Raw genomic sequence first — 25,723 nt, 5'->3', positions numbered from 1 at the left:
CGATGGTACAACTCCTAAAAATTTAGGAGTTGAGGGTGTGTTAAAACATGCAACTCCAATGTCTGGAAGCTGGGAATGTGCGTGTGTCTGTGCAGTATACTTTGAGTCAGGATATGTGATAAAAGTAGATACAAATTTTACTATACAATCCCTGATACAAACATGGCACAATAAAATGCATATAATAAAAGACAGAGATGAAACCAAAGGGAAACCCAGATGTATATACACACGCACGCACGCGCACCTGCCAGACATTGGAGTTGCACGTTCTAACACTCCCTCACCTCCTACATTTTAGGAGTTGTACCATCGGTATCCAGGTTATAGGATCAGCGCCAAGTAGGTAGTCACCCTTTTGGTTTTTCACTATTCTGCAATCAGAGTTTTTTTAGGGGAACTCCAAGACTCTTCCAAGGCTTGCTTTAGGTCCTACTGCAGCGCAGCAATCCATCTCGCTCCTTCATACCCAACCTCGTAACGCTTGTTTTGTCCGTTCAGACAAATATAAACCTGACCGAGGACCCAGAGCAGGCTCAGAGACTGAAGAGCCTGCAGGAAGCAGCAGCTCACTGGCAGCAGCACGAGCAGCATCGGCTGGGCTTTCAGTACCAGGGGATCATCCAGAAACACAGCACTTTACAGCAGCTTCTCCAGCGCTACCAGCAGATCCTACAGGAGCCACCTCATCTTGCCGTGAGTGCTGGGTGACTCGTGGGTGGGGATTGTAAAGAGCCCACCTGGTTCAATCTGTATTGAGTCGAGTTCATTGTAATGTTCCTGCTGGAGTAAAGTTTTATGTCTAGTTATCAACTATAACTCATGTTCCTCCCAGATTATCAATGTCAATATTTTAAATGCAATAACCTTGGATATCTTTTTCAGTCAGAGATTTATCCAATCCTTTTTTAAATGCATTTACATCGTCCGCCATTACCACCTTGTCTGTCGGGGAGTTCCAAATCCTAATTGCCCTAACAGTGAAGAACCCCTTGCTACGCTGTGTACGGAATATTTTCTCCTTCAGCCTCAGCGAGTGCCCACGTGTCCTGTACAGAGTTCTTTTAATAAATAATTCCTCTAACTTTGTAGTGCCCCTTTACATATTTGAAGATATTAATGTCTCCTCTTAGACAACTCTCTTCCAGTGTATACATATTCAGCCTAGTAAGCCTTTCCTCGTAATCCAGTCCCTCTAGCCCTTTAATCAATTTAGTAGCTCGCCTTTGAACCCTTTCGAGTTCACAGATATATATATATATTTATTTTTTAAATAATGTGATGCCCAAAATTGAACACAATATTCCAGGTGCGGACGTACCAGTGATTTGTACAGCGGCAGGATTACATACTTGTCTCAATTCCCCGTTTATGCACGCTAACACCTTACTTGCCTTTTTTGCTGCATTTTGATGTTGTATACTGTTATTAAGCCTATTACCAATGAGTACCCCCAAATCCTTTTCCAATACTGTTACCCCTAGATTTTCCCCATTTAATATGTAGGATGCAAGTTTGTTTTCAGTCCCGAAATGCATAACCTTGCATTTTTCTATATTGAGCCTCATTCTCCCACCAGTGGCTATCAGTATAGATCAATACAGAGAAGCCGTAAACTAAGCAAAAATATCAGATTATACATTTGGCTGGAAGAATGAAATAATAACCTATATCTAGTCAATGATTAGATGACACTGTATAATGTAAGGAGAGTTTGACACACATACAGTGTGGGGGGGTCTCTGTCCTTTGACGTATGGTCTCGGTCCTTTGACGTATGGTCTCATATGCTGAATAGACAGCTGGGCAGTAATTGGCTTTCAGCCAATTACAGAGCAGGAGCCTGGTAGAATTACAGAGGGAGCTCCGTGTAGGTGTAGGTGGTCTGTGTATGACTCTTCCTTTGTCTTTTGTGACAGGCGATGTCTGTGGATGTTCAGCTACAACACTATGAAATGCAACAGAAACAGTTTCTACCCCTCCAGCAGGAGTGGGAACATCAATACAAAAAGTGGCAGGAGTTGCTCCAAACCTACCCACACAAGGACTCGCTGCAGAGCTACAACCTACAGTGGGCACAGTGGCAGACACAGATGAAATCCACCAGATCTCAGCTAAGAGACAAGGTGACTTCTATGAGAAGCTTAAAGCAGAAGTATGGGGGCAATCACTACATTGCTGTGGTTCCTCAGTTCCCCCCTTTCCCACCAGTCTTGCCTTCTGCTGCTACATTGCCTGTACCGACAGGAGTAAGCGTACCTTTTACATCAGGACCGCCTCTCTATAGTGGTCCACCTCCCCTTCCTTCTGCTCCAGCAGCAGCATATTCTGAGCCCACTCCCCCTCTCCCTCCTGTTACCGACCCACCATTGCCACCACCACCTCCACCTATGACCCCTACATCTGTTGAAGCTGTGCAACCACCACTGCCACCTGTCAGTAGCTCAGTCCACATTGAGGCACCACCACCTCCGGTTACCCACCTTCCAGAGCCTTCTGCCAGCCGGCTGCAATATTCATCTGCAGACAACCCAAATGTACCATCAACCACAGGGGATGAGAAGACGAGTCTTGCCTATCAGGCACAGCAAGATCACAGAAGAGGTCCTCCCGAAATCGGTAACGTGCCTCCTTTTCCTTCCCCGAATCCGCCACCAGAAGTACTTACCACAAATCTATCTGGCCCTAAATCACTGGATAATCTCTCTGGAACCAAAGTTGACGGCGCAGCACTTCCCAATACGTCATCTGGGCAATCAAGGCTCCCTGACCTGGAGCAATCGCTATCTGGTCCTCCGATGAATAGAGGGGGTCCAAGGTAAGCCATGTTAATTTACAGTCTTATCCGTGAGTACAGAACCTCATTTCCCACCATACTGGTGATACTTGTGGAAGAGCCGCAGAGCTCCCAGTGTGCTTTACTCATGTAATAACTTCACACATTTAAAGTAATCTAATCCTACTCTAAACCATGTTCGGAATTATATACCAGATGTTTAGACACCTCTATATATTCTAAGCCTCTGCTCAGTACCAGCGCTATATCACACGGCTGTAACCCTCTGCTCATTACCAGCGCTATATCACATGGCTGTAACCCTCTGCTCATAACCAGCGCTATATCACATGGCTGTAACCAATGCTCAGTACCAGCGCTATATCACATGGCTGTAACCAATGCTCAGTACCAGCGCTATATCACATGGCTGTAACCAATGCTCAGTACCAGCGCTATATCACATGGCTGTAACCAATGCTCAGTACCAGCGCTATATCACATTGCTGTATCCTACTGCTCACTGCCAGCACTATATAACATTGCTGTATCCTGCTGCTCAGTACCAGCGCTATATCACATGGCTGTAACCAATGCTCAGTACCAGCGCTATATCACATGGCTGTAACCAATGCTCAGTACCAGCGCTATATCACATGGCTGTAACCAATGCTCAGTACCAGCGCTATATCACATGGCTGTAACCAATGCTCAGTACCAGCGCTATATCACATGGCTGTAACCAATGCTCAGTACCAGCACTATATCACATGGCTGTAACCAATGCTCAGTACCAGCGCTATATCACATGGCTGTAACCAATGCTCACTGCCAGCGCTATATCACATTGCTGTATCCTGCTGCTCAGTACCAGCGCTATATCACATGGCCATAGCCCACTGCTCAGTACCATTACTATATCACATGGCTGTATCCTACTGCTCAGTACCAGCGCTATATCACATGGCTGTATTCCACTTTTCAATACAGCTCTATATCATACGACTATATATCATGTGTCTGTATACACACCAGTGTTAACTGGCTATGTATCCCTCTGCTCAGTACTGATACTTTCACATGGCTGTATCATACTGCTCCGTACCATTGCTATATCACACTCAGTACCAGCACTATATCACATGACTGTAGCCCGCTGCTCAGGACCAGCGCTATGTCACATGACTGTATACCGCTGTTCATTACCATCGCTATATAACACTGCTGCATATCACTTCTCAGTATCCACACTAGTGTTACATGGCAATATATGAAAAAATCTATAAAATATAGTGGAAGAAAATGACAGAATACAGAGCACAGTCATCCTTAACATATGTGTGGTGCATTCTTAGTTTAATTGTCTTTTTCTTTTGCAGATTTGCTGCCCAAGGTCCTGTTTCCCCAGCTTTGAGGTTTCCCTCTCCTGGCCCTAAAGGACCACATGGCTTTCATGGGCCTCGTCCAGTGCTTGATGGAAAGAACTTTCAGGTGTCAAATTCTAGTACATCAACTATAGGACCTCCACATTTTGCAAAGGATGCTTTTCCAGCTCAAAGCCAACATTGGGTACAGGAGCAGCCAACTGAATCTGGTGCAGTTGACTCTACAAAGTCTTCTAACGATAAGACGCTGCAATATGTAGACCCTAATGCCCAGTTACCAACTCCAAGTAAAGAGACCTGGGAACGAAGTTCAGCAGAGGGTAATAGAAACTTTGGAAAATGGGATACAAGAGACAATATTGGGAGGCCAGCAGAACCTTTAGAAAAGAAGTTGGATGCAGAGCAGGGTGTACCAGAAAACAGATTTGGCAGACCAGAAGAACATTTACATAGGTCATGGGATAGATCTGTTATACCTCAAAACAGTAGTTGGGATAAGCCCGGAGGAACTGCTAGAAATAAGTGGGATAACAAAGAACCTTTTACTAATACATTGGAGCGATCAGGAGGGTTACCTTTGGAAAGTGTAGATAGGTTGAAAGCACCTTCCAAGGGCATGTCTGATAAACCAGATCGACAGCATTTTAATACAGTAGAGGACTCCCCAAGGGACTTGTGGAGTAGACCTGAAAGTTCTCATTTTGACCGACCGGATGATACAAGTGAACACATGGCTAATAAGTCTGATAAAACCCCTAATGACAGATGGAGTAGCCAAGACAGGTGGAGCAGTCATGAGCAGCTACCTCAAGATAGGTGGGGAGTTCCAGGAAATGAATCACCTGACAGGATAGATGATGATTTCGGCTCTGAAAGAGATTCTGAGGACATCCCTCTGAACCGATTTGGTGATTCTAAGGGTGCACCTATTGAAAGGTTTGGAGATCACACAAATACCCCTTCTGATAGGTATGGCGTTACTGACGCTCCCCCACGGAATAGGTTCAATGCTCCTGAGATTCCATTTCAGGACAGGTTTAGTCACCCTGAATTACCTCCACGAGGGAGAGCTAGATTCCCCGGTGGGCCTCCACGTGGGAGGATGGGAATTCCTGCAGGACACCCTCATGACAGATTCACTGTCCCAGAGAGTCAGTTTCAGGAAAACTTTGGAATTCATGACAGGCATAGCTTTCAAGAGGATCTTGCAGAAGACCAGTTTGGGGAACCCGAGACGCCTCTGCCCCGTGACCAATTTGGTGGGCCTGAGGCGCCTTCTCCCCGAGACCGGTTTGGTGGGCCTGAGGCGCCTCCTCCCCGTGACCGGTTTGGTGGGCCCGAGGCGCCTCCTCCCCGTGACCGGTTTGGTGGGCCCGAGGCGCCTCCTCCCCGTGACCGTTTTGGTGGACCCGAAGCGCCTCCGCCCCGTGACCGTTTTGGTGGGACCGAAGCGCCTCCGCCCCGTGACCGTTTTGGTGGGCCCGAAGCGCCTCCGCCCCGTGACCGTTTTGGTGGGCCCGAAGCGCCTCCGCCCCGTGACCGTTTTGGTGGGCCCGAGGCGCCTCCGCCCCGTGACCGTTTTGGTGGGCCCGAGGCGCCTCCGCCTCATGAACGGTTCGGGGAGCCCGAGGGACCTCCGCCTCGTGATCGATTCGGGGGGCCTGAGGTGCCTGGAGACAAGTTTGGAGGGCGCGAGAGGCATTTGGAGCAGTTTGAAGGTCCACAGGACCGTTTCAGGGGGCCTGAGGGACCTTGGGACCGTTTCAGGGGGCCTGAGGGACCTCCGGACCGTCTTGGGGTGCCTGAGGGACCTTGGGACCGTTTCAGGGGGCCTGAGGGTCCTCCGGACCGTTTTGGCGGGCCTGAGGGTCCTCCGGACCGTTTTGGCGGGCCTGAGGGTCCTCCGGACCGTTTTGGCGGGCCTGAGGGTCCTCCGGACCGTTTTGGCGGGCCTGAGGGTCCTCCGGACCGTTTTGGCGGGCCTGAGGGTTCTCCGGACCGTTTTGGCGGCCCTGAGGGACCTCGGGACCGTTTTGGCGGCCCTGAGGGTCCTTGGGACCGTTTTGGCGGCCCTGATGGACCTCGGGAGCGTTTTGGCAGGCCCGAGGGACCTCGGGAGCGTTTTGGCGGACCTGAGGGTTCCCGGGAGCGTTTTGGCGGGCCTGAGGGACCTCGGGAGCGTTTTGGCGGGCCTGAGGGACCTCGGGAGCGTTTTGGCGGGCCTGAGGGACCTCGGGAGCGTTTTGGCGGGCCTGAGGGACCTCGGGAGCGTTTTGGCGGGCCTGAGGGTCCTTGGGAGCGTTTTGGCGGCCCTGAGGGTCTTCGGGAGCGTTTTGGCGGCCCTGAGGGTCCTCGGGAGCGTTTTGGCGGCCCTGAGGGTCCTCGGGAGCGTTTTGGCGACGCTGAGGGTCCTCGGGAGCGTTTTGGCGGCCCTGAGGGTCCTCGGGAGCGTTTTGGCGGCCCTGATGGTCCTCGGGAGCGTTTTGGCGGCCCTGAGGGTCCTCGGGAGCGCTTTGGCGGCCCTGAGGGTCCTCGGGAGCGTTTTGGCGGCCCTGAGGGTCCTCGGGAGCGTTTTGGCGGCCCTGAGGGTCCACGGGAGGGCTTCGGCGGCCCTGAGGGTCCTTGGGAGCGTTTTGGCGGGCCTGGGCTTCCCCCACCTCGAGAGCCGTTTGATGATACACACAAGGATAATTTGTGCTTTTCTGAAGAACAAGCACAAGACAGGTTTGCGCCTCCTGAGATTTCTTCACAGGACAGTTGGGCTGATAAAAGGGACCCTTGCAGTAACAGGTGGCCTCATGAGAGTAGCATGTTGGATAGCAGGCAAACACATCGCAGAGAATCCTCCCTGGAGAAACCTGATGAAAGATGGAATAGACAGACAGAAGGTTTTGGTACTACCCCTGAAGACAAAAAGGATGGCCAAAATGTTCCTCCAGGAAGAAGGCCTGATAAGGAAGAAAAACTTCCTGGTGTAAATGTTAAAGCACATAATCCCATTGTATCTTACCAAAGCCAGTTCAAAAGGGTGAATCAGCTGGGTAAGACAACTAGTGCCCAGTTAGGGAAAATTACAGATTTCAGTAGTGCTGGCGGAACTAGACAGGAGCACCAAGATGTAGAAATGCAAAACGTTGATAAACCTTCCAAGGAACACTTAGATTGCAAAAGTAATAGTCCAGCAGTGAAAGAGTCTCCTAAAATCCTCAGTCAAACCACTCCTAATGTCAAAAAAGTGAAGGAAACGGTTTCTAACACAGCTAAAACTGAAGCTTCAGATGTGAAAAAAATTGATCACCCTGTGGCCCCTAGTTCTAGTAAGTCAGCTGACCAAAAATTGCCTGCCCCCAATAAAGAAAATTACCCTGGGGTTTCAGTGCCTGCTTCTCTGGACACTGCTGTTCAGCTGGGTGGCCCTCATGCATCTAATGCCAGTAATTTGAATTCCTCAAAATTGTCTGGTACCAGCGGTTCATGCGCCTCACCGGCTCCTACTCCTGAGGCTGCAAAGCCAGGTGCCCCACAGGTGCCTGTCTCCAGTCCATCCACTGAAACATTTGTTTCCAGTAAGCAGGTGGCTGATACTACAGTTACTTCTAAGGCATCTTCCCTTAATAAGCAGAATGACACTCAGACAACATCCTTTGGAAAGTCAGGTGCCCCTCCACCAGCTTCTCCCATTAGACCAGATGCTCCACAGGCCACTGCTCTTGTTAAACCTGGTGCTCCACAGGAACCTTTGGCAGTCAAGCCAGCAGCACATGGACCTCTGCTTCCCTTGCCAGGAGCCCCCCGGGCACCAGGCCCTGTCAGGCCAGGAGCCCCCCGAGCACCTACCCCTGTCAAGGCAGGACTCTTGCAGACACCTGTCCGGCCAGGGGCCCCCCGGGCGCCTGCCCCTGTCCAGCCGGGGACCCCCCGGGCGCCTGCCCCTGTCCAGCCGGGGACCCCCCGGGCGCCTGCCCCTGTCCAGCCGGGGACCCCCCGGGCGCCTGCCCCTGTCCAGCCGGGGACCCCCCGGGCGCCTGCCCCTGTCCAGCCGGGGACCCCCCGGGCGCCTGCCCCTGTCCAGCCGGGGACCCCCCGGGCGCCTGCCCCTGTCCAGCCGGGGACCCCCCGGGCGCCTGCCCCTGTCCAGCCGGGGACCCCCCGGGCGTCTGCCCCTGTCCGGCCTGGGGGCCCCCGGGCGCCTGCCCCTGTCCGGCCGGGGGCCCCCCAGTCGCCTGCCCCTGTCCGGCCGGGGGCTCCCCAGTCGCCTGCCCCTGTCCGGCCAGGTGCTCCCCAGTCGCCTGCCCAAGTCCAGCCGGGTGCCCCCCAGGCGCCTGCCCCTGTCCGGCCGGGTGCCCCCCAGGCGCCTGCCCCTGTCCGGCCGGGTGCCCCCCAGGCGCCTGCCCCAGTCCGGCCGGGTGCCCCCCAGGCGCCTGCCCCTGTCCGGCCGGGTGCCCCCCAGGCGCCTGCCCCTGTCCGGCCAGGGGCACCTTCCCTTGTCAGGCCAGGGGTTCCTGCTCCTGTCAGGCCGGGGGCGCCCGGGGTACCTTCCCCTGTCCGGGCAGGAATGCCTGCCCCTGTCAGGCCAGGGGGCCCTAGGGCTCCCCGAGCACCTGCCCCTGTCAGGCCAGTTGCTCCCCGAGCGTCTACACCTGTCAGACCAGGAGCTCCCCGGGCACCTGCTCCTGTCAGGCCGGTAGCACCCATGTTGCCCACCACTGTCAGGCCTGGAGCTCCCGGAATGCCTATGCCTGTCAGGCCTGGAGCTCCCGGAATGCCTATGCCTGTCAGGCCTGGAGCTCCCGGAATGCCTATGCCTGTCAGGCCTGGAGCTCCCGGAATGCCTATGCCTGTCAGGCCTGGAGCTCCCGGAATGCCTATGCCTGTCAGGCCTGGAGCTCCCGGAATGCCTATGCCGGTCAGGCCAGGAGCTCCCGGAATGCCTATGCCGGTCAGGCCAGGAGCACCCGGAATGCCTATGCCGGTCAGGCCAGGAGCACCCGGAATGCCTATGCCGGTCAGGCCAGGAGCACCCGGAATGCCTATGCCGGTCAGGCCAGGAGCACCCAGGATGCCTATGCCGGTCAGGCCAGTAGGCCCTCAGAGGCCTACTTTTAATAACAACAAGGAGGCCCTGGGTCCTTATACAGGGACTGATCCTGAGACCGTAATCAATAAACCAGAAATTCAGTCAGGCCATGAAACCATGATGGAAAGTAAACACTTATTTAAAACACCCAATCCAGATGCTCGCCAGATGTTTTTAAGGCGACACTCCCCTGACCAAGACGTTGCTGAAGCTGATTTACCCCATGAGTCAGACAGATTCCAAGGTTTAAGTCAGTTTGAAATGTCCGATGAAAATGAGCTTGATCCAGATGATGACTGGCCCAGTCAGGGACACGGGAGAGAGAACTTTGAAACACAATTTGATTATCGGGGAAGGGGGCGATCAAGAGGATTTATGAATGCTAGAGTTCCACTTAGACCAGGTGTTCGTGATGTAATAGATGTTCCAGGTGACAGAGGTTTTGGGACAAGGGATTCATTCTTAGATGACAGACCGCCGTTTAGAGAGGTCCTGGATGATATACCACCTTTTCCTAGAGGTCCTTTTCCCAGAGAGCCAAGGTTTCCAGAAAGAGAGCTGTTGCCTTTAGATTCCATGTTAGACATTGGAAGGAGAAATTTACCTGTAAGAGAGAGGGGCGATGATTGGGAAAGAGACAGACATTGGCTGGATTGTGAGCCAGGTTTCCCCAGAGACCCCTATTTTAGGGATGACAGATTGCCTTTCCCTCTTCCACCTTTGCCTCGTGATATAGATGTTTGGCGTGACCCTTGGTTAGATGGTTTTCTGGACAGGGATATGGACAGAGAGGGATTTTTGGAAAGAAGAGAAAGACGTTATTTATTTGAACCTGATATCGGCAGAGATCTTCCTAGAATTCCAGAAGACCTGGATATTCCCCTCAGAGACCTGCATTGGCTGCCACCTACACGCCCCCTGTCTCCACGTCGTCCATTCTCCCCGCTTCGATCTCGTTCCCCACTACCACCGCTTCCACCCCTCGACAGGTATGTGGATGAGTTGTGGAAAGCGGAAAGAGATGTGGAGGACAGAGACTTTCGTGATCGTGGAGAGATCCATGTACGGGAATACCCAGAACGTCCCTTGTGGCACGATGATCGGAAACTGGAGTTGCATGAAAGGACAAATCTTGAGCCTAGGGATGAACGATGGTTTCCACCGGAAGAAAGGGTAGTGGATGATGGGCTGAATCCACTTCCACCTCAAATACCCATTGCTCCTGTGTCTTTGGTGCACCCTGATGAGCCAGCAGCCTCTGAACCCGATCCTGCTCCATCTAGCGTGGTGGCGCTAAGCCAGCGACAGCATGAGATCATACTGAAAGCAGCCCAGGAACTGAAAATGCTCAGGTGAGAAGACAGTCTGTTACATCAATAGCAAAGTAAGCTGGTTATCCCTGAAAAGTAGCCATGTACTGTACCCACCAGTTCACTGTGTCTGGTACCAGGGAGGGAAGAGAAGTTCTAGAATACTGATTCATTTTGTACACCCTGAGAAGAACCTCACTTTTCTCCATACACCCGGACAAGAGGGCTTGATGGTTCATCAAGATATTGAGATAATCCAATACTGCACTCAACTGAGTGGAGAAGTGGTTCAGTTGAGAAGTTGCTCATAGCAACCAGTCATGTTTGGTGTAGCATTTATCAAGTGCGTTCTATAAAATTAAAAGTAAAAGCTGGTTGTTTTGAGCAACACTTGTCTACTGGCCACTTCATCACTTCTTCCACTGCTTGATACACTTCCCACATTGTACTGTGCTGTCAATCAGTGAAGGCTTCCATAGTCTAACATTCTAGCTACTACCAATAAATGTGATCATAAACTGTATGCATAGAGTTAGTGCAGTGATTCTCATCAGTGATACTTCCGATCCTTGTATAATTAATTAATTGCGTAACAGAAGGGTTTTGGTGTTGGGGGAAATTGTGCTTTTAAGTAAAAACTAGATCCTAAACTGTCCTGTTATAAATTTTCCTGTCTGGCTTTACAAGAAGAGTATTCATGGTGTCTTCTTATCACTTTATTTCTCCTTATGTAAGATTCCATAAGAGCAGGAATGAATAATTCTTCCATTACTTGACTGTTGGCTCTTTTAACTCTGGTTTTGCGTTGTACAGGGAGCAGAAAGAGCAGCTTGACAGCTTGAAGCACTTTTTGGGTGAAACAAAACCCTCCGACGACCTTCAGCAAAATTCGGCCCCTCAGCCAACTGAAGGGTTAGTGAAGGGAGAAGAGCCTGCCTCTACCATACCGCATACACCCCAGGGCGATAGAAGAGCTACTGACCGCTGGGATGAGGACTCATTCAATGGGCTTTGGGAAGAAGAGAGGAGTCGCCTCCAAGGAGGTTCCAAGCTGTCCGGGATTCAGCAGACCGTAGACTATGGCCATGGCCGAGGTACGAGATCTTCCTACCATTACCTGCCGTATTCTGGAATTGGGATTCTCATTCTCTTCTTCTGCCCGTAGATCCTGCGGTTGGGAAAGTAGAACAGACGCCATATGGGGAGAGGGTGGTGCTTCTGCCAGAACCGTCCTTGGAGCGAGAAAATTCCTCATTCCCTAAAGGTCAGTCCAATAAGGAATATCTCTTGTAGGGCTAATTTCACCCGCATTGGCTCATTACTATCTCTGGTCACATTGTGTATCACATTCCGGCTGCTTTCCAGTAGTCGTTATTTAGACAGATATAATAAAGAGTTGTACATACATAGAAAATGCTGATGCTCCCTCTTTCATACAGCATCGGAGGGATATATATGCACCAATTATGGGTATGCAAAATAACAGTGCCCGTTGCAGTTGGATTTCACCACTACCTCCAGGTCCCTTCCTTGGCACCACTCACACTTCTTGGGCAGTACGTAACTGCTGCGGCCCCTCTTTGTTGATGAGCTGGCTGAGTTCTCCCTAACTACTTATGTAATGGCTGTTTGTTCTTCTTTTATAAATTGCTTATGAACGGACCCATCAAGTGATCGTATGCATTGCATTGTTTGTGAATCCGACTGGTCATTGTCTTTCACTCGCTTTACTGGCAGAGGAGTGTTTGCTCCGAGCCATGTCCCCCCAATAACCTCATGTGCTAAGCTTTCTTAGTGACGTTGGGCAGGGAGATGTTAATCTGTAGACTTCCTTCCAGGGCTTTTGTACATCTGTGTTGAGCCAGATCCGGGGTTCACAGCTTGGAACTCACTGATCTATATTGTGGTGATTTCACTGCTGGTATTCCACCATGCTGTAGACCAGGGCTGGCCAAACCGGTCCTCGAGATCTACCAACAGTTCATGTTTTCCAGGCCTCCTGGAGATCTGTAGAACTGTCAGTTAGGAATGAATGCAGCACATCTTAATTAGTAATGACTACACCTGTGCACCAGCTAGGTGGTCTGGAAAATGTGAACTGTTGGTAGATCTCGAGGACTGGTTTGGCCAGCTCTGCTGTAGACCTTTCCTCCCTTGCACCAGGTTTCCCTCTGGGCGTTCACCGTTCCTGCAACCTTCTCTGGTGATCATTCTTCTTCGGGTATCTTAGGGTCCACAGGGAGACATTGGGGTGTAGGTGGTGATAAAGGACCGGACACCAAACAGTTAAGCTTTTAGGTTTCCCGATGTGCGATGCTCTCCCCCTCCCGCCCCCCAATACGTACTTGTGGATGTGTGTGGTGTGCTCCAGCAGCCTCCAACTGACCGTTGATAAATACCCTCATGCAAGATTTATTTTATCTAGATTATTTGATTGATTGCTATGACCGAGACTTCAGGGACCGGGATCCCTTCTTGGAGCGGCAGAGCAGTAAAACATCCCGAGAGTATGATAGAGAGCGCGAGAGAGAGCGTGAACGAGACCGTGACCGCTCAGAGACGCACAGAGACAGAGGAGAAAATGACCGGGAACGGTTTGACCGCGATCGACACTCTCGAGAAGACAGGTCAGTTGTTACTGTGACATAAGGTGACTTATCATGGGGTTCCTTTTGCTTCTGTGGCTCAAATTTCCATACATCTGCAGGTCATCATCTTACCGTGACAAAGAGAGCTCCAGCCGTCGCAGTGACCGGAAGCCCGAGAGGGGAACCTACGATGTGACACCTCCCACATTTGGAGGTGAGGAAGACTTGACCACCGGTTTCTTAAGCCTCTTGGGAGGGTCAGAATGTAAATACTGTAACTCTCCTTGCAGGATCCCGTAGGAGTTACTCAGAGGAAAGGACGGGAATGCCACCTCCCGCGACTGGTCCTCCACCGGAGAAGAAGCCCGAGACCAAAAACGTGGACGATCTCCTGAAGCCACCAGGCCGAGGCAGCAGGCCTGAACGGGTAACTCATTAATTCTTTCCATTTCTATGTACTTCTAATGTCTATATTCATTTGCAGGTTACATAGCAAGGTCACTGGATACCTCCTTACCTAGATCTGACCTTATTTTCTTTTCTTTTTTTTTTTAGATTGTTGTCATCATGAGAGGATTGCCTGGAAGTGGGAAAACGCACGTTGCCAAGCTGATCAGGGTGAGTGCATCTGTCGTGGCAGGAGTGTAACGTGGCCCCTTTGTGTAACATTACTTACCTTCGCTGCAGGTGGTTGAGTTTCCTCTGTGCTCTGAGCAAACAAAGTCATCAGTTGTATGTCTTTATTCAGGATAAAGAGGTGGAGTGTGGGGGCTCTGCTCCCAGAGTATTGAGCCTTGATGACTACTTCATCACAGAGGTGGAGAAGGTTGAAAAAGACCCAGAGTCTGGTAAAAAAGTTAAAAGAAAGGTGAGTTGCAAGACTAGAAGACGCTGGCAGTGATTGGACCCCATCACATTTCAGTGTTCCCAGTATCCCTTATGGACTGAGAAAAGGATTTACCGGTAGGTAATTAAAATCCTCTTTTCTGCAGGTCATGGAGTACGAGTTTGAAAAAGATATGGAGGAGTCCTATCGCATTGGAATGCTAAAAACATTCAAAAAGACACTGGATGATGGCTTCTTCCCGTTCATCATCTTGGACAGTATCCATGACCGCGTGCGACACTTCGAACAGTTCTGGAGCGCAGCGAAGACCAAAGGATTTGAGGTGAATTTCTGGGGTGTGTTTGTGGCCTCCTTGCGGAGTCAAAGAATTGCATTGGCTTAGTACATTTCTTCCTGTTGCAGGTGTACCTGGCTGAGATCACTGCAGACACTCAGACGTGTGCAAAACGAAACGTGCACGGGCGCAAGACGAGGGATATTAACAGGGTAATTGTCCTTTATTGTTTAGTGCGTCCTGTCATGTAGTACTGAGAGCGCCTTGCTAAACCATTCTTTTCCAGATGGCGGATAACTGGGAAACAGCCCCACGGCACATGATTCGCTTAGATATCCGCTCCCTGCTTCAGGATGCAGCCATCGAGGAGGTAATTAAAAAAAACAAATCCTGTTATAGCAGAACCTTACTGGCAGGATAATGCAGACGTACGGGTATGTTAGTAATGGTTGCTGAATATTCGCTTACCAGACTCCTGTGGATAGATTTTGCAAGGAATTATAGGACACATGAGCGCGGTTGGTGTAATGGTTAGCATTATTGCACTGAGATCATGGGTTCAATTCCCACCACAGCCCTAACTGTGGAGTTTTAGTCTCCCTGTGTTTACATGGGTTTCCTCTGTGTACTCCGGTTTCCTCAAACACTACAAAAATATAATGGTGGCGTGGCAGTATGAATGTAAATTGTATTAGTGACACGTGTTCAGAGTGTGGTAGGAGGGATCCGCCCACATAGGGGAGTAATAGGAGGTGTTACTACACCGAATGGCTGCTGCAGAGAGGAGACTGTTCAGGTGAGACAGAGCGCAGGTAGAATTCATACATGGCTCAGGTCAGGGTGGCCGTCATAGCCAAGCCAGGCTGGAGCCTATAACCGTACCCTGTGAGAGACAGGATTGTGACTTTATAAGAGACTTTATTTGCAGATTAGCTGGCCAAGGTTAGCCAGGGGTGAAGAAGTGAGTCCGTGCCCTGTATGGGGGCTAGGTGGGGGTTATTTTCTGTTTATTGTTAGTTTTCCATTTATGCTGAAAGTAAAGCACTATTCCATAAATTTACCTGAACAGATGTGTTGGATCCTGGTTGAGCACTAAGGTTGTGTACACACGGTGAGATTCCTGCTATGTTCGATTTTGACTATGCGATTTCCCTTGAACTCCCCCAGAGCCCAGATAGCACAGATTGTACAGATTTTGACTATCTGTGCTTGAGATTTTGACTATGTACGATTTTGACTAAGTGCCAATTTTGACTATACTTTGTACTAGATGGTACACTGGATAGTCAAGATTGACTTGCCTGCACAGTCTATCTAGCCTTACGATACCGACCCCACGGGAGCGCGCATCGGGATCGAATCTGTATCGCAAGCTGCCTAGCACCATGAGATATGCACCAACTTTTCAAAAGATTTTGACTATATAGTCAAAATCTCACAGATTTATCTCACAGTGTGTACACACCCCTAGACCAAGGCATTCCCAACCGCAGACCTCAAGGCACATCAACAGTGCATGTTTTAGTGATATCCAGGCTGAAGCACAGATGGTTAAATCTAAATAACTGAGCTACTAATTAAGTCACTTGTGCTGAAGCCTGGATATCACTAAAACCTGCACTGTTAGTGTGCCTTGAGGACCGTGGTTGGGAATGCCTGATCTATACACTGCACAAATTCTCCCCTCTACCCAGCTAATTGCCCCAAGTCCTCAAAGTTGGTTAATTGGCAACTAAAAATGGTCCCTTGTGTTTATAATGTATGTGGTAGGGAATATAGGTTAGAAGGAAAGAAAGAAAACCCTTTTGTTGGTGCACTCGTGTAAAGGGATAGAGACAATTCATATATGTGTCTGAAATATAACGTTAATTGAAAACGTTTAAAATCAGAATGGCCGCGAAAGATTGTAAAAAGGGAAAGATTTGACCACTAAAGCTAGTGTCAGAGGTTTCAGATGTAGTTTATCTAATGGTAATTAATTCACCATTTATTGCCCATCTTGGGTAATAAGTTACCAGTAAGTAATTACCGAACCCTTGGTGCACCACCAACAGGTTTAATCGAGGCGTGAGCCTTGTTCTTGAATATTTGAATGTTGGTACTTATTTGTTACTACTAATTGACCTGTGTGGGAGCTCACTTACCTAGTAAACACAGGGGAATAGAGATTGTAAGCTCCATTAGGGAATATGTGTGAGCTATATAAATAACTGGTAATAAATAATATGTCTCGCTGTTCAGTCATCGCAGAAAGTTTAAGGCTGAGCTCACGGTGATTTTAGCAGCTCTGTGTGACCTGATTAGACAGACTGGAAAGGATACAGTGTCCTGACTCTTTCTTTTCCAGGTTGAAATGGAGGATTCTGAGCCGAGTGCAGACCCAGAGAAAGAAGCAAAGGGGCCGTCCGAGGAGGAGGAGAGCGATCGGGTAGGAGAGGATGTGAAGTCTGCCTGCAGTTCCAGAAATGTATGAAATGCGTAGTGTCAAACGTGCTCGTGTCTCCATCCCTCTCCACTTCTACACTTTGAATGTTTATGAAACTCACCCTACTGGCCAAATCTGGCCCAAAGACAGTCAGCTCTTTCTGTTCTCCGTTCCTTAAACGTGCTGAGTTTAATACTGGGACCTCCACATGTGTACAGAGACTCCAGGCTATATGCCCGATGTGTAGATGTGTATGCAACTTTTCGGTAGAATTACGAACTGCCGTTATGGGGAAGACGCGATGCCGGCGCACTTTATGGCAACTAATACCGCTTTTCCCCCATGGACTGCTGCAGAGATGTGTGTTTAATGATCAGCGGTGATAGCATGCCCGTGTGCAGGGCACTGTATGAATGGTCACTTGCATTGACCGTTCAGACACCTGCAGCTATCGAGTTTGACAGCTGCAGGTGTCTGCCCACAGCACCGGCTGTGGAGGCTGCTGGCTTCTGCTGCACAGGAAATCTGTTGATAAGAGGGAGATCTCACGCATGCACAGGGGGGAGTGAGCTTGGAGGAGAGACACAAGCTGATGCGCTGTGTGCTCTGGTGGGGGCAATTTTCATTCCCCCCCCCCCTTTACTATGGCAGGCCGGGGTGTTACTACATCTCGTTGGTGCACCTTGCTGTTTCTCCTTGGTAAAAAGGAGAAGGTAGCACTATAACGGCACGATGTGTGCCGCTATAATACATCTCCATATATGTCCATTAGAGGGCACTGTAGATTACCATGGGTTATAGCGTGCAGTGCACGAAGCTTGGGCACTTAAAATGTGTCTGCTCGAAACTTGAGATCCTCCCCTCTACATCTCATTGTCTGTGAATTTTTAATTCACGGCATCTAAACTCTTTCCTTGACAGGTATTTCTTTTTATTGCTAATTTTGGAACCCTTTTCCCTGGCCTATCTCATCCACCATGAGTAATGTTCAGGACAATGCACTGTTTTTGGTACAGAGCTTCCAGCCTGCATGGGATCCCATAGGGGTCCATCTCCCAAGCTAGGGGTCCAGCTCTGAAGTCCTCGGACAAGCAGTCAGCATGATGTGCAGGTGGTCCATCCTGGTATTCCCATGGTGGGCGGTCAGTTAGCTCCTTTTCCGGGATCATTGGTCCAGTTCCATCCCATATACACCTAGCTGAGAGGGTTCATGAAAAGTTTTGCCCTGATGGAACGCATTTAGGGCTCGATTCAGCATCAGTTGTAGTGTTGCAAAAGATCGAAAAACTACAACTCCGTTCTCTGCATGCCGAGCCCCCCCCCCCCCCCCGCACGCTAAAATGCAAGCGCATCGCTAAATGGCGATGAGTTCGCATCTTTAGGGTAGCCCCCTGCCTTCACAGCGTAGCTGCGAAGGCAGGCTCAGGGCCGCCATGTTTTGGGTTGCAGGGGCAGCGTGCGACGTCACGCCGCTGCTGCGGGCTACCCCGCAAATGGTCCGGACAGGCACATGTTGTCCGGAAGCATGACGCCCCGTCCCCGCCCCCCCTGCTGGGACTTATATGGCGATCAAGTGCACGCATGCGCAGAAGTGCGGAAATCGCCGAATAGTGATTTACGCACTTCAGCGTTAGAAGCTGAATCGGGCCCTTACTCCCTTCTTTACTCATGAGTAGTTACTCCAGCAGAAACATTTGGGTCATCGCTCACATCTCTCTCAGTCCAAAAGAGGATAGTTCCTTTTTAATCTGAAATCCTTGAATGTCCTTATGAGGTTGGACAGGTTGTAGACAGTTTGCAACAGCATGGATCCAGTAGTGTATATGTACGCATCCCTAGATTTGCCGTTCAGCCTTGTTATCTTCAGTTTCTGGTCCTTCCCTTTCATATGGCCACAGCACTGATGGTGTTCGCAGGTATCGTGCCAGTTACCACTGTTCTTCTCTGATAACAGGCGCCGCAGGGGAGCACGCATCGTTAACGACATTGAGTGTATACACTATACGAGATTGTAAAAGATCTCACTCATATTGGCCCTTCTGAGTGAGATCTTTTACTTTTTCGTCTAGTGTCTATGGACCTTTACAAGTGTTTGACCGTTCAGCTCTTCATACTATTCCCAAGCTCTGCTTGGGGTTGATATGGGCATCTTAACAGGGGTAATCCATGCTCCAGCTGGTTCTGGGCAATAGTGACGACAGACACGAGGCAGGAGGGCCATTGTTCTTCTGTGCCCTGTTACAGGGTTTTTGGTTTCCTAAGGTGGTGGTACTGGCAGTTCTTGCGAGGAAGGGCTGTCAAGATACAGTCTGACAATTACTCCAATAGCATGGTGCTATTTCAGCAGGATGTTCTGGAAGAGGATCTAAACCTCAGCTGGGGACTTTGTCTTACAGGTCTCCTCTCCTCATTTTCTATGCAGAAAGGGCTGTTTGTAGAACCATTCCTTCCTTTCAGCCAAAAGAAATGGTCTTTTCTATCTTCATCAGAACATTTGTAATCCAGACTCTAAACCAGGATATGGCACCAGAAGCAAAGGACTAGATTTGGTAATGGCTTTGGGTGCTTATATCCATGAGAACCAGGTGTTGCACAGTGATGGATAATTTGTCAGTGTTTTTACGATGCCCACGACAGGCTGGCTAGCTTCCATTGCCGAGATGATTACTGCAGTCATTTTTCCAGGCTTACCTTGGGGCAGAGTAGTCTTCCTCCAAATGCGAGTGTGCATTCCACCAGCTCGGTCTGCGAGTTTCCCGGTCTGCACGGCACAGGACCTCGTTTGGGTGGCCGCCTGGTTCCAGCAAGAACAATTCTCTCCCCTCTCTCTTGTTTTGTTACTCTGACCTATTATTTTTGTCTTGTTATAAAAATGTAGCCAATGGGGTATAAAGGAGTATCTTGTGCTGTTTGCAGGTAACCTAGTTGCATGTCAAGATTTGCTGGTAATCCAGTGTCATATCTCCCCCTCCCCCTCCCATAGTTCAGTGTCATGCCAAATCCTCAGACTTAATGGACCATAACAGAAAGGATTCTGAATCTTAGGGCTCATCACAATTTCTCTGACGTCCTAGTGGATGCTGGGAACTCCGTAAGGACCATGGGGAATAGTGGCTCCGCAGGAGACTGGGCACAACTAAAGAAAGCTTTAGGTCACCTGGTGTGCACTGGCTCCTCCCACCATGACCCTCCTCCAAGCCTCAGTTAGATTTTGTGCCCGGCCGAGGTTGGATGCACACTAGGGGCTCTCCTGAGCTTCTAGAAAGAAAGTATAGAATTAGGTTTTTTATTTTCAGTGAGACCTGCTGGCAACAGGCTCACTGCAGCGAGGGACTAAGGGGAGAAGAAGCGAACCTGCCTGCTTGCAGCCAGCTTGGGCTTCTTAGGCTACTGGACACCATTAGCTCCAGAGGGATCGACCGCAGGCTCAGCCTTGGTGTTCGGTCCCGGAGCCGCGCCGCCGTCCCCCTTACAGAGCCAGAAGCAAGAAGAGGTCCGGAAAATCGGCGGCAGAAGACATCAGTCTTCACCAAGGTAGCGCACAGCACTGCAGCTGTGCGCCATTGCTCCTCATACACACTTCACACTCCGGTCACTGAGGATGCAGGGCGCTTGGGGGGGGGGGCGCCCTGAGCAGCAATAAAAACACCTTGGCTGGCAAAAATACCACAATATATAGCCCCAGAGGCTATATATGTGGTAAATACCCCTGCCAGAATCCAGAAAAAAGCGGGAGAAAAGTCCGCGAAAAAGGGGCCGAGCTATCTCCCTCAGACACACTGGCGCCATTTTCTCTTCACAGTGCAGCTGGAAGATAGCTCCCCAGGCTCTCCCCTGTAGTTTTCAGGCTCAAAGGGTTAAAAAGAGAGGGGGGGGGCACTAAATTTAGGCGCAATATTATATATACAAGCAGCTATTGGGGAAATTTCACTCAGTTATAGTGTTAATCCCCACATTATATAGCGCTCTGGTGTGTGCTGGCATACTCTCTCTCTGTCTCCCCAAAGGGCTTTGTGGGGTCCTGTCCTCAGTCAGAGCATTCCCTGTGTGTGTGCGGTGTGTCGGTACGGCTGTGTCGACATGTTTAATGAGGAGGCTTATATGGTGACGGAGCAGATGCCGATAAATGTGATGTCGCCCCCTGTGGGGCCGACACCAGAGTGGATGGTTAGGTGAAAGGTATAAACCGACAGTGTCAACTCCTTACATAAAAGGGTGGATGACGTAACAGCTGTGGGACAGCCGGCTTCTCAGTCCGCGCCTGCCCAGGCGTCTCAAAGGCCATCAGGGGCTCAAAAACGCCCGCTCACTCAGATGGCAGACACAGATGTCGACACGGAGTCTGACTCCAGTGTCGACAAGGTTGAGACATATACACAATCCACTAGGAACATCCGTGACTTGATCCCGGCAATAAAAAAAAAAAAACATGTGTTACACATTTCTGACATTAACCCTCTAAAAATGGGTTTTTATGTTGGGGAGAAAAAGCAGGCAGTGTTTTGTTCCCCCATCAGATGAATGAATGAAGTGTGTGAAAAGCGTGGGTTCCCCCCGATAAGAAACTGGTAATTTCTAAAAAGTTACTGATGGCGTACCCTTTCCCGCCAGAGGATAAGTTACGCTGGGAGATATCCCCTAGGGTGGATAAGGCGCTCACACGGTTGTCAAAAAAGGTGGCACTGCCGTTTTAGGAACGGCCACTTTGAAGGTACCTGTTGATAAAAAGCAGGAGGCTATCCTGAAGTCTGTATTTACACACTCAGGTACTAGACTGAGACCTGCAGATCGTGCTGCTGCAGCGTGGTCGGTGACCCTGTCAAACATAAGAACATATTAAAGACGTCGTCTTATATATGAGGGATGCACAGAGGGATATTTTGCCGGCTGGCATCCAAAATGAATGTAATGTCCATTCTGTCAGGAGGGTATTAGAGACCTGTCACTGGACAGGTGATGCTGACTTTAAAAGGCGCATAGAGATTCTGCCTTATAAGGGTGAGGAATTATTTGGGGATGGTCTCTGGGACCTCGTATCCACAGCAACAGCTGGGAAGAAATATTTTTACCTCAGGTTTCCTCACAGACTAAGAAAGCACTGTATTATCAGGTACAGTCCTTTCGGCTTCAGAAAAGCAAGTGGGTCAAAGGCGCTTCCTTTCTGTACAGAGACATGGGAAGAGGGAAAAAGCTGCACCAGTCAGCCTGTTCCCAGAATCAAAATTCTTCTCTCGCTTCCTCTGAGTCCACAGCATGACGCGAGGGCTCCACAGGTGTAGCCAGGTACGGTGGGGGGCCGTCTCAAAAATTTCAGCGATCAGTGGGCTCGCTCACAGGTGGATCCCTGTTTCATTCAAGTAGTATTTCAGGGGTACAAGCTGGAATTGGAGATGTCTCCCCCCCGCCGTTTCCTCAAATATGCCTTGCCGACAACTCCCTCAGGCAGGGAGGCTGCGCTAGAGGCAATTAATAAGCTGTATTCCCAGCAGGTAATACTCAAGGTGCCCCTACTTCAACAAGGATGGGGTTACTATTCCACACGGTTTGGGGTACCGAAACAGCATGGTTCGGTGTGACCCATTATATATTTAAAATCCTTGAACACATACATAAAAAAATTCAAGTTCAAGATGGAATCGCTCAGGGCGGTTATTGCAAGCCTGGACGAGGGGGATTACATGGGATCCCGGGACATCAAGGATGCTTACCTGCATGTCCCCATTTACCATCCTCGCCAGGAGTACCTCAGATTTGTGGTACAGGATTACCATTACCAAGTCCAGACACTGCCGTTTGGACTGTACATGGCACCGAGAGTGTTTACCAAGGTAATGGCCGAAATGATGATACTCCTTCGAAAAAAGGGAGTTTTAATTATCCCGTACTTGGACAATCTCCTTATAAGGGCAAGGTCCAAGGAGCAGTTGATAGTCGGGGTAGCACTATTTTGGAAAGTGCTACAACAGCACGGTTGGATTCTAAACAGTCCAAAGTCACAGCTGGTTCCTACGACACGTCTACTGTTCCTGGGGATGGTTCTGGACACAGAACAGAAATAAGTGTTTCTCCCGGAGGAGAAAGCCAAGGAGCTGTCATCTCTAGTCAGAGACCTCCTGAAGCCAAAACAGGTATCGGTGCATCATTGCACTCGAGTCCTGGGAAAAATGGTAGCTTCCTACGAAGCAATCCCATTCGGTAGGTTCCATGCAAGAACTTTTCAGTGGGACCTGTTGGACAAGTGGTCCGGATCACATCTTCAGATGCATCGGCTGATAACCCTGTCTTCAAGGACCAGGGTATCTCTACTGTGGTGGCTGCAGAGTGCCCATCTTCAAGAGGGCCGCAGGTTCGGCATACAGGACTAGGTCCTAGTGACCATGGATGCCAGCCTTTGAGGCTGGGGGGCAGTCACACAGGGAAGAAACTTCCAGGGACTTTGGTCAAGTCAGGTGACTTCCCTACACATAAATATTCTGGAACTGAGGGCCATTTACAATGCCCTGAGTCAGGCAAGGCCTCTGCTTCAAAACCAGCCGGTACTGATCCAATCAGACAACATCACGGCAGTCGCCCATGTAAACCAACGGGGCGGCACAAGAAGCAGGATGGCGATGGCAGAAGCCACAAGGATTCTCCGATGGGCGGAAAATCATGTGTTAACACTGTCAGCAGTGTTCATTCCCGGAGTGGACGACTGGGAAGAAGATCTTCTCAGCAGACACGACCTCCACCCGGGAGAGTGGGGATTTCATCCAGAAGTCTTCCAAAGGATTGTACACCATTGGGAAAGGCCACAGGTGGACATGATGGCGTCCCGCCTCAACAAAAAGCTATAAAAGATATTGCGCCAGGTCAAGGGACCATCAGGCGATAGCTGTGGACGCTCTGGTAACACTGTGGGTGTACCAGTCGGTTTATGTGTTCCCCCCTCTGCCTCTCATACAAAAGGTACTGAGAATAATAGGAAGGCGAGGAGTAAGAACGATACTCGTGGTTCCGGATTGGCCAAGAAGAGCTTGGTACCCAGAACTTCAAGAAATTATATCTCAGGACCCATGGCCTCTGCCGCTCAGACAGGACCTGCGGCAGCAGGGGCCCTGTCTGTTCCAAGACTTACCGCGGCTACGTTTTGACGGCATGGCGGTTGAACGCCGGATCCTAAAGGAAAAGGGCATTCCGGAGGAAGTCCTTCCTACGCTGATTCAAGCCAGGAAAGATGTAACTGCAAAACATTATCACCGCATATGGCGAAAATATGTTGCTTGGTGTGAGGCCAAAAAAGGCCCCAACAGAGGAATTTCAACTAGGTCGATTTCTGCATTTCCTACAAGCAGGAGTGTCTATGGGCCTAAAATTAGGCTCCATTAAGGTACAGATCTCGGCTCTGTCGATTTTCTTCCAGAAAGAACTTGCTTCAGTACCTGAAGTTCAGACATTGTAAAAGGAGTGCTGCATATTCAGCCCCGGTTGTGCCTCCAGTGGCACCTTGGGTTCTCAACGTGGTGTTGAGTTTCTTAAAATCACATTGGTGTGAGCCACTAAAAACCGTGGATCTAAAATATCTCACGCGGAAAGTGGTCATGTTATTGGCCTTGGCTTCGGCCAGGCGTGTATCAGAATTGGCGGCTTTGTCATATAAAAGTCCTTATCTGATTTTCCATATGGATAGGGCAGAATTGAGGACTCGTCCCCAGTTTCTCCCTAAGGTGGTATCAGCTTTTCACTTGAACCAACCTATTGTAGTGCCTGCGGCTACTAGGGACTTGGAGGATTCCAGGTTACAGGACGTAGTCAGGGCCTTGAAAAATTATGTTTCCAGGACGGCTAGAGTCAGGAGAACTGACTCGCTGTTTATCCTGTATGCACCCAGCAAACTGGGTGCTCCTGCTTCTAAGCAGACTATTGCTCGCTGGATTTGTAGCACAATTCAGCTGGCGCATTCTGCGGCTGGACTACCGCAGCCAAAATCTGTAAAAGCCCATTCCACAAGGAAGGTGGGCTCATCTTGGGCAGCTGCCCGAGGGGTCTCGGCTTTCCAACTTTGCCGAGCTGCAACTTGGTCAGGGGCAAACACGTTTGCTAAATTCTACAAAATTGATACCCTGGCTGAGGAGGACCTGGAGTTCTCTCATTCGGTGCTGCAGAGTCATCCGCACTCTCCCGCCCGTTTGGGAGCTTTGGTATAATCCCCATGGTCCTTACGGAGTTCCCAGCATCCACTAGGACGTCAGAGAAAATAAGATATTACTCACCGGTAAATCTATTTCTCGTAGTCCGTAGTGGATGCTGGGCGCCCATCCCAAGTGCGGATTGTCTGCAATACTTGTATATAGTTATTGCCTAACTAAAGGGTTATTGTTGAGCCATCTGTTGAGAGGCTCAGTTGTTTTCATACTGTTAACTGGGTATAGTATCACGAGTTATACGGTGTGATTGGTGTGGCTGGTATGAGTCTTACCCGGGATTCAAAATCCTTCCTTATTATGTCAGCTCGTCCGGGCACAGTGTCCTAACTGAGGCTTGGAAGGAGGGTCATGGTGGGAGGAGCCAGTGCACACCAGGTGACCTAAAGCTTTCTTTAGTTGTGCCCAGTCTCCTGCGGAGCCGCTATTCCCCATGGTCCTTACGGAGTTCCCAGCATCCACTACGGACTACGAGAAATAGATTTACCGGTGAGTAAAATCTTATTTTTTAATGTTATCCCTTAATTTGGTGCATGCGTCATCTGCTGTCCCCTTCTGGTTAGTTTACACCCTGTCTGCGGGGTCCAGAGTGTCTCCTAGACTGATAACAGCCCCCCTGTGCGGAATATGTAGCGACTCGCTGTGTAAGGTCCTGTACACTAGATTTCCTAGGATAAGATATATTTTGTATTGAAGGATGTCATTGTTTTCCACTAACTCTTCCAGCTTTTTTGTTCCCTGTGACATAGGGCTATCTTCCGAAAAGCAAATGGGAGATGGATACTTCTGAAGCTAAACTTGGTGAGTGTCTGTCGCAGCCGTGCTCATTTAGTGATGGATAAGAGAGTGATATTACAC

General features: G+C 49.8%; 1 protein-coding gene across 2 annotated transcripts in view; it reads left to right on the top strand.

Annotated features, from left to right (window-relative positions):
* The window catches only part of YLPM1 (YLP motif containing 1), a 108,987-nt gene that overhangs the window by 59,626 nt on the left and 23,638 nt on the right, over window positions 1–25,723 (top strand). The window contains exons 3-17 of one of the 2 annotated variants that reach the window (XM_063948311.1): window positions 502–696; window positions 1,920–2,818; window positions 4,156–10,590; window positions 11,362–11,642; window positions 11,714–11,812; window positions 12,974–13,175; window positions 13,256–13,350; window positions 13,427–13,563; window positions 13,692–13,754; window positions 13,885–14,004; window positions 14,129–14,305; window positions 14,386–14,469; window positions 14,544–14,627; window positions 16,605–16,685; window positions 25,615–25,666. In XM_063948311.1, the coding sequence (XP_063804381.1) occupies window positions 502–696; window positions 1,920–2,818; window positions 4,156–10,590; window positions 11,362–11,642; window positions 11,714–11,812; window positions 12,974–13,175; window positions 13,256–13,350; window positions 13,427–13,563; window positions 13,692–13,754; window positions 13,885–14,004; window positions 14,129–14,305; window positions 14,386–14,469; window positions 14,544–14,627; window positions 16,605–16,685; window positions 25,615–25,666 (9,004 nt within the window). Of the gene's footprint in view, window positions 1–501; window positions 697–1,919; window positions 2,819–4,155; window positions 10,591–11,361; window positions 11,643–11,713; window positions 11,813–12,973; window positions 13,176–13,255; window positions 13,351–13,426; window positions 13,564–13,691; window positions 13,755–13,884; window positions 14,005–14,128; window positions 14,306–14,385; window positions 14,470–14,543; window positions 14,628–16,604; window positions 16,725–25,614; window positions 25,667–25,723 lie in introns of both variants that reach the window. The other variant, XM_063948310.1, reaches the window with a different exon arrangement.

The sequence above is a fragment of the Pseudophryne corroboree genome, chromosome 12, assembly GCF_028390025.1.
Source record: "Pseudophryne corroboree isolate aPseCor3 chromosome 12, aPseCor3.hap2, whole genome shotgun sequence".
Lineage (NCBI taxonomy): Eukaryota > Metazoa > Chordata > Amphibia > Anura > Myobatrachidae > Pseudophryne > Pseudophryne corroboree.
This window is presented reverse-complemented; position numbering and strand designations above follow the sequence as displayed.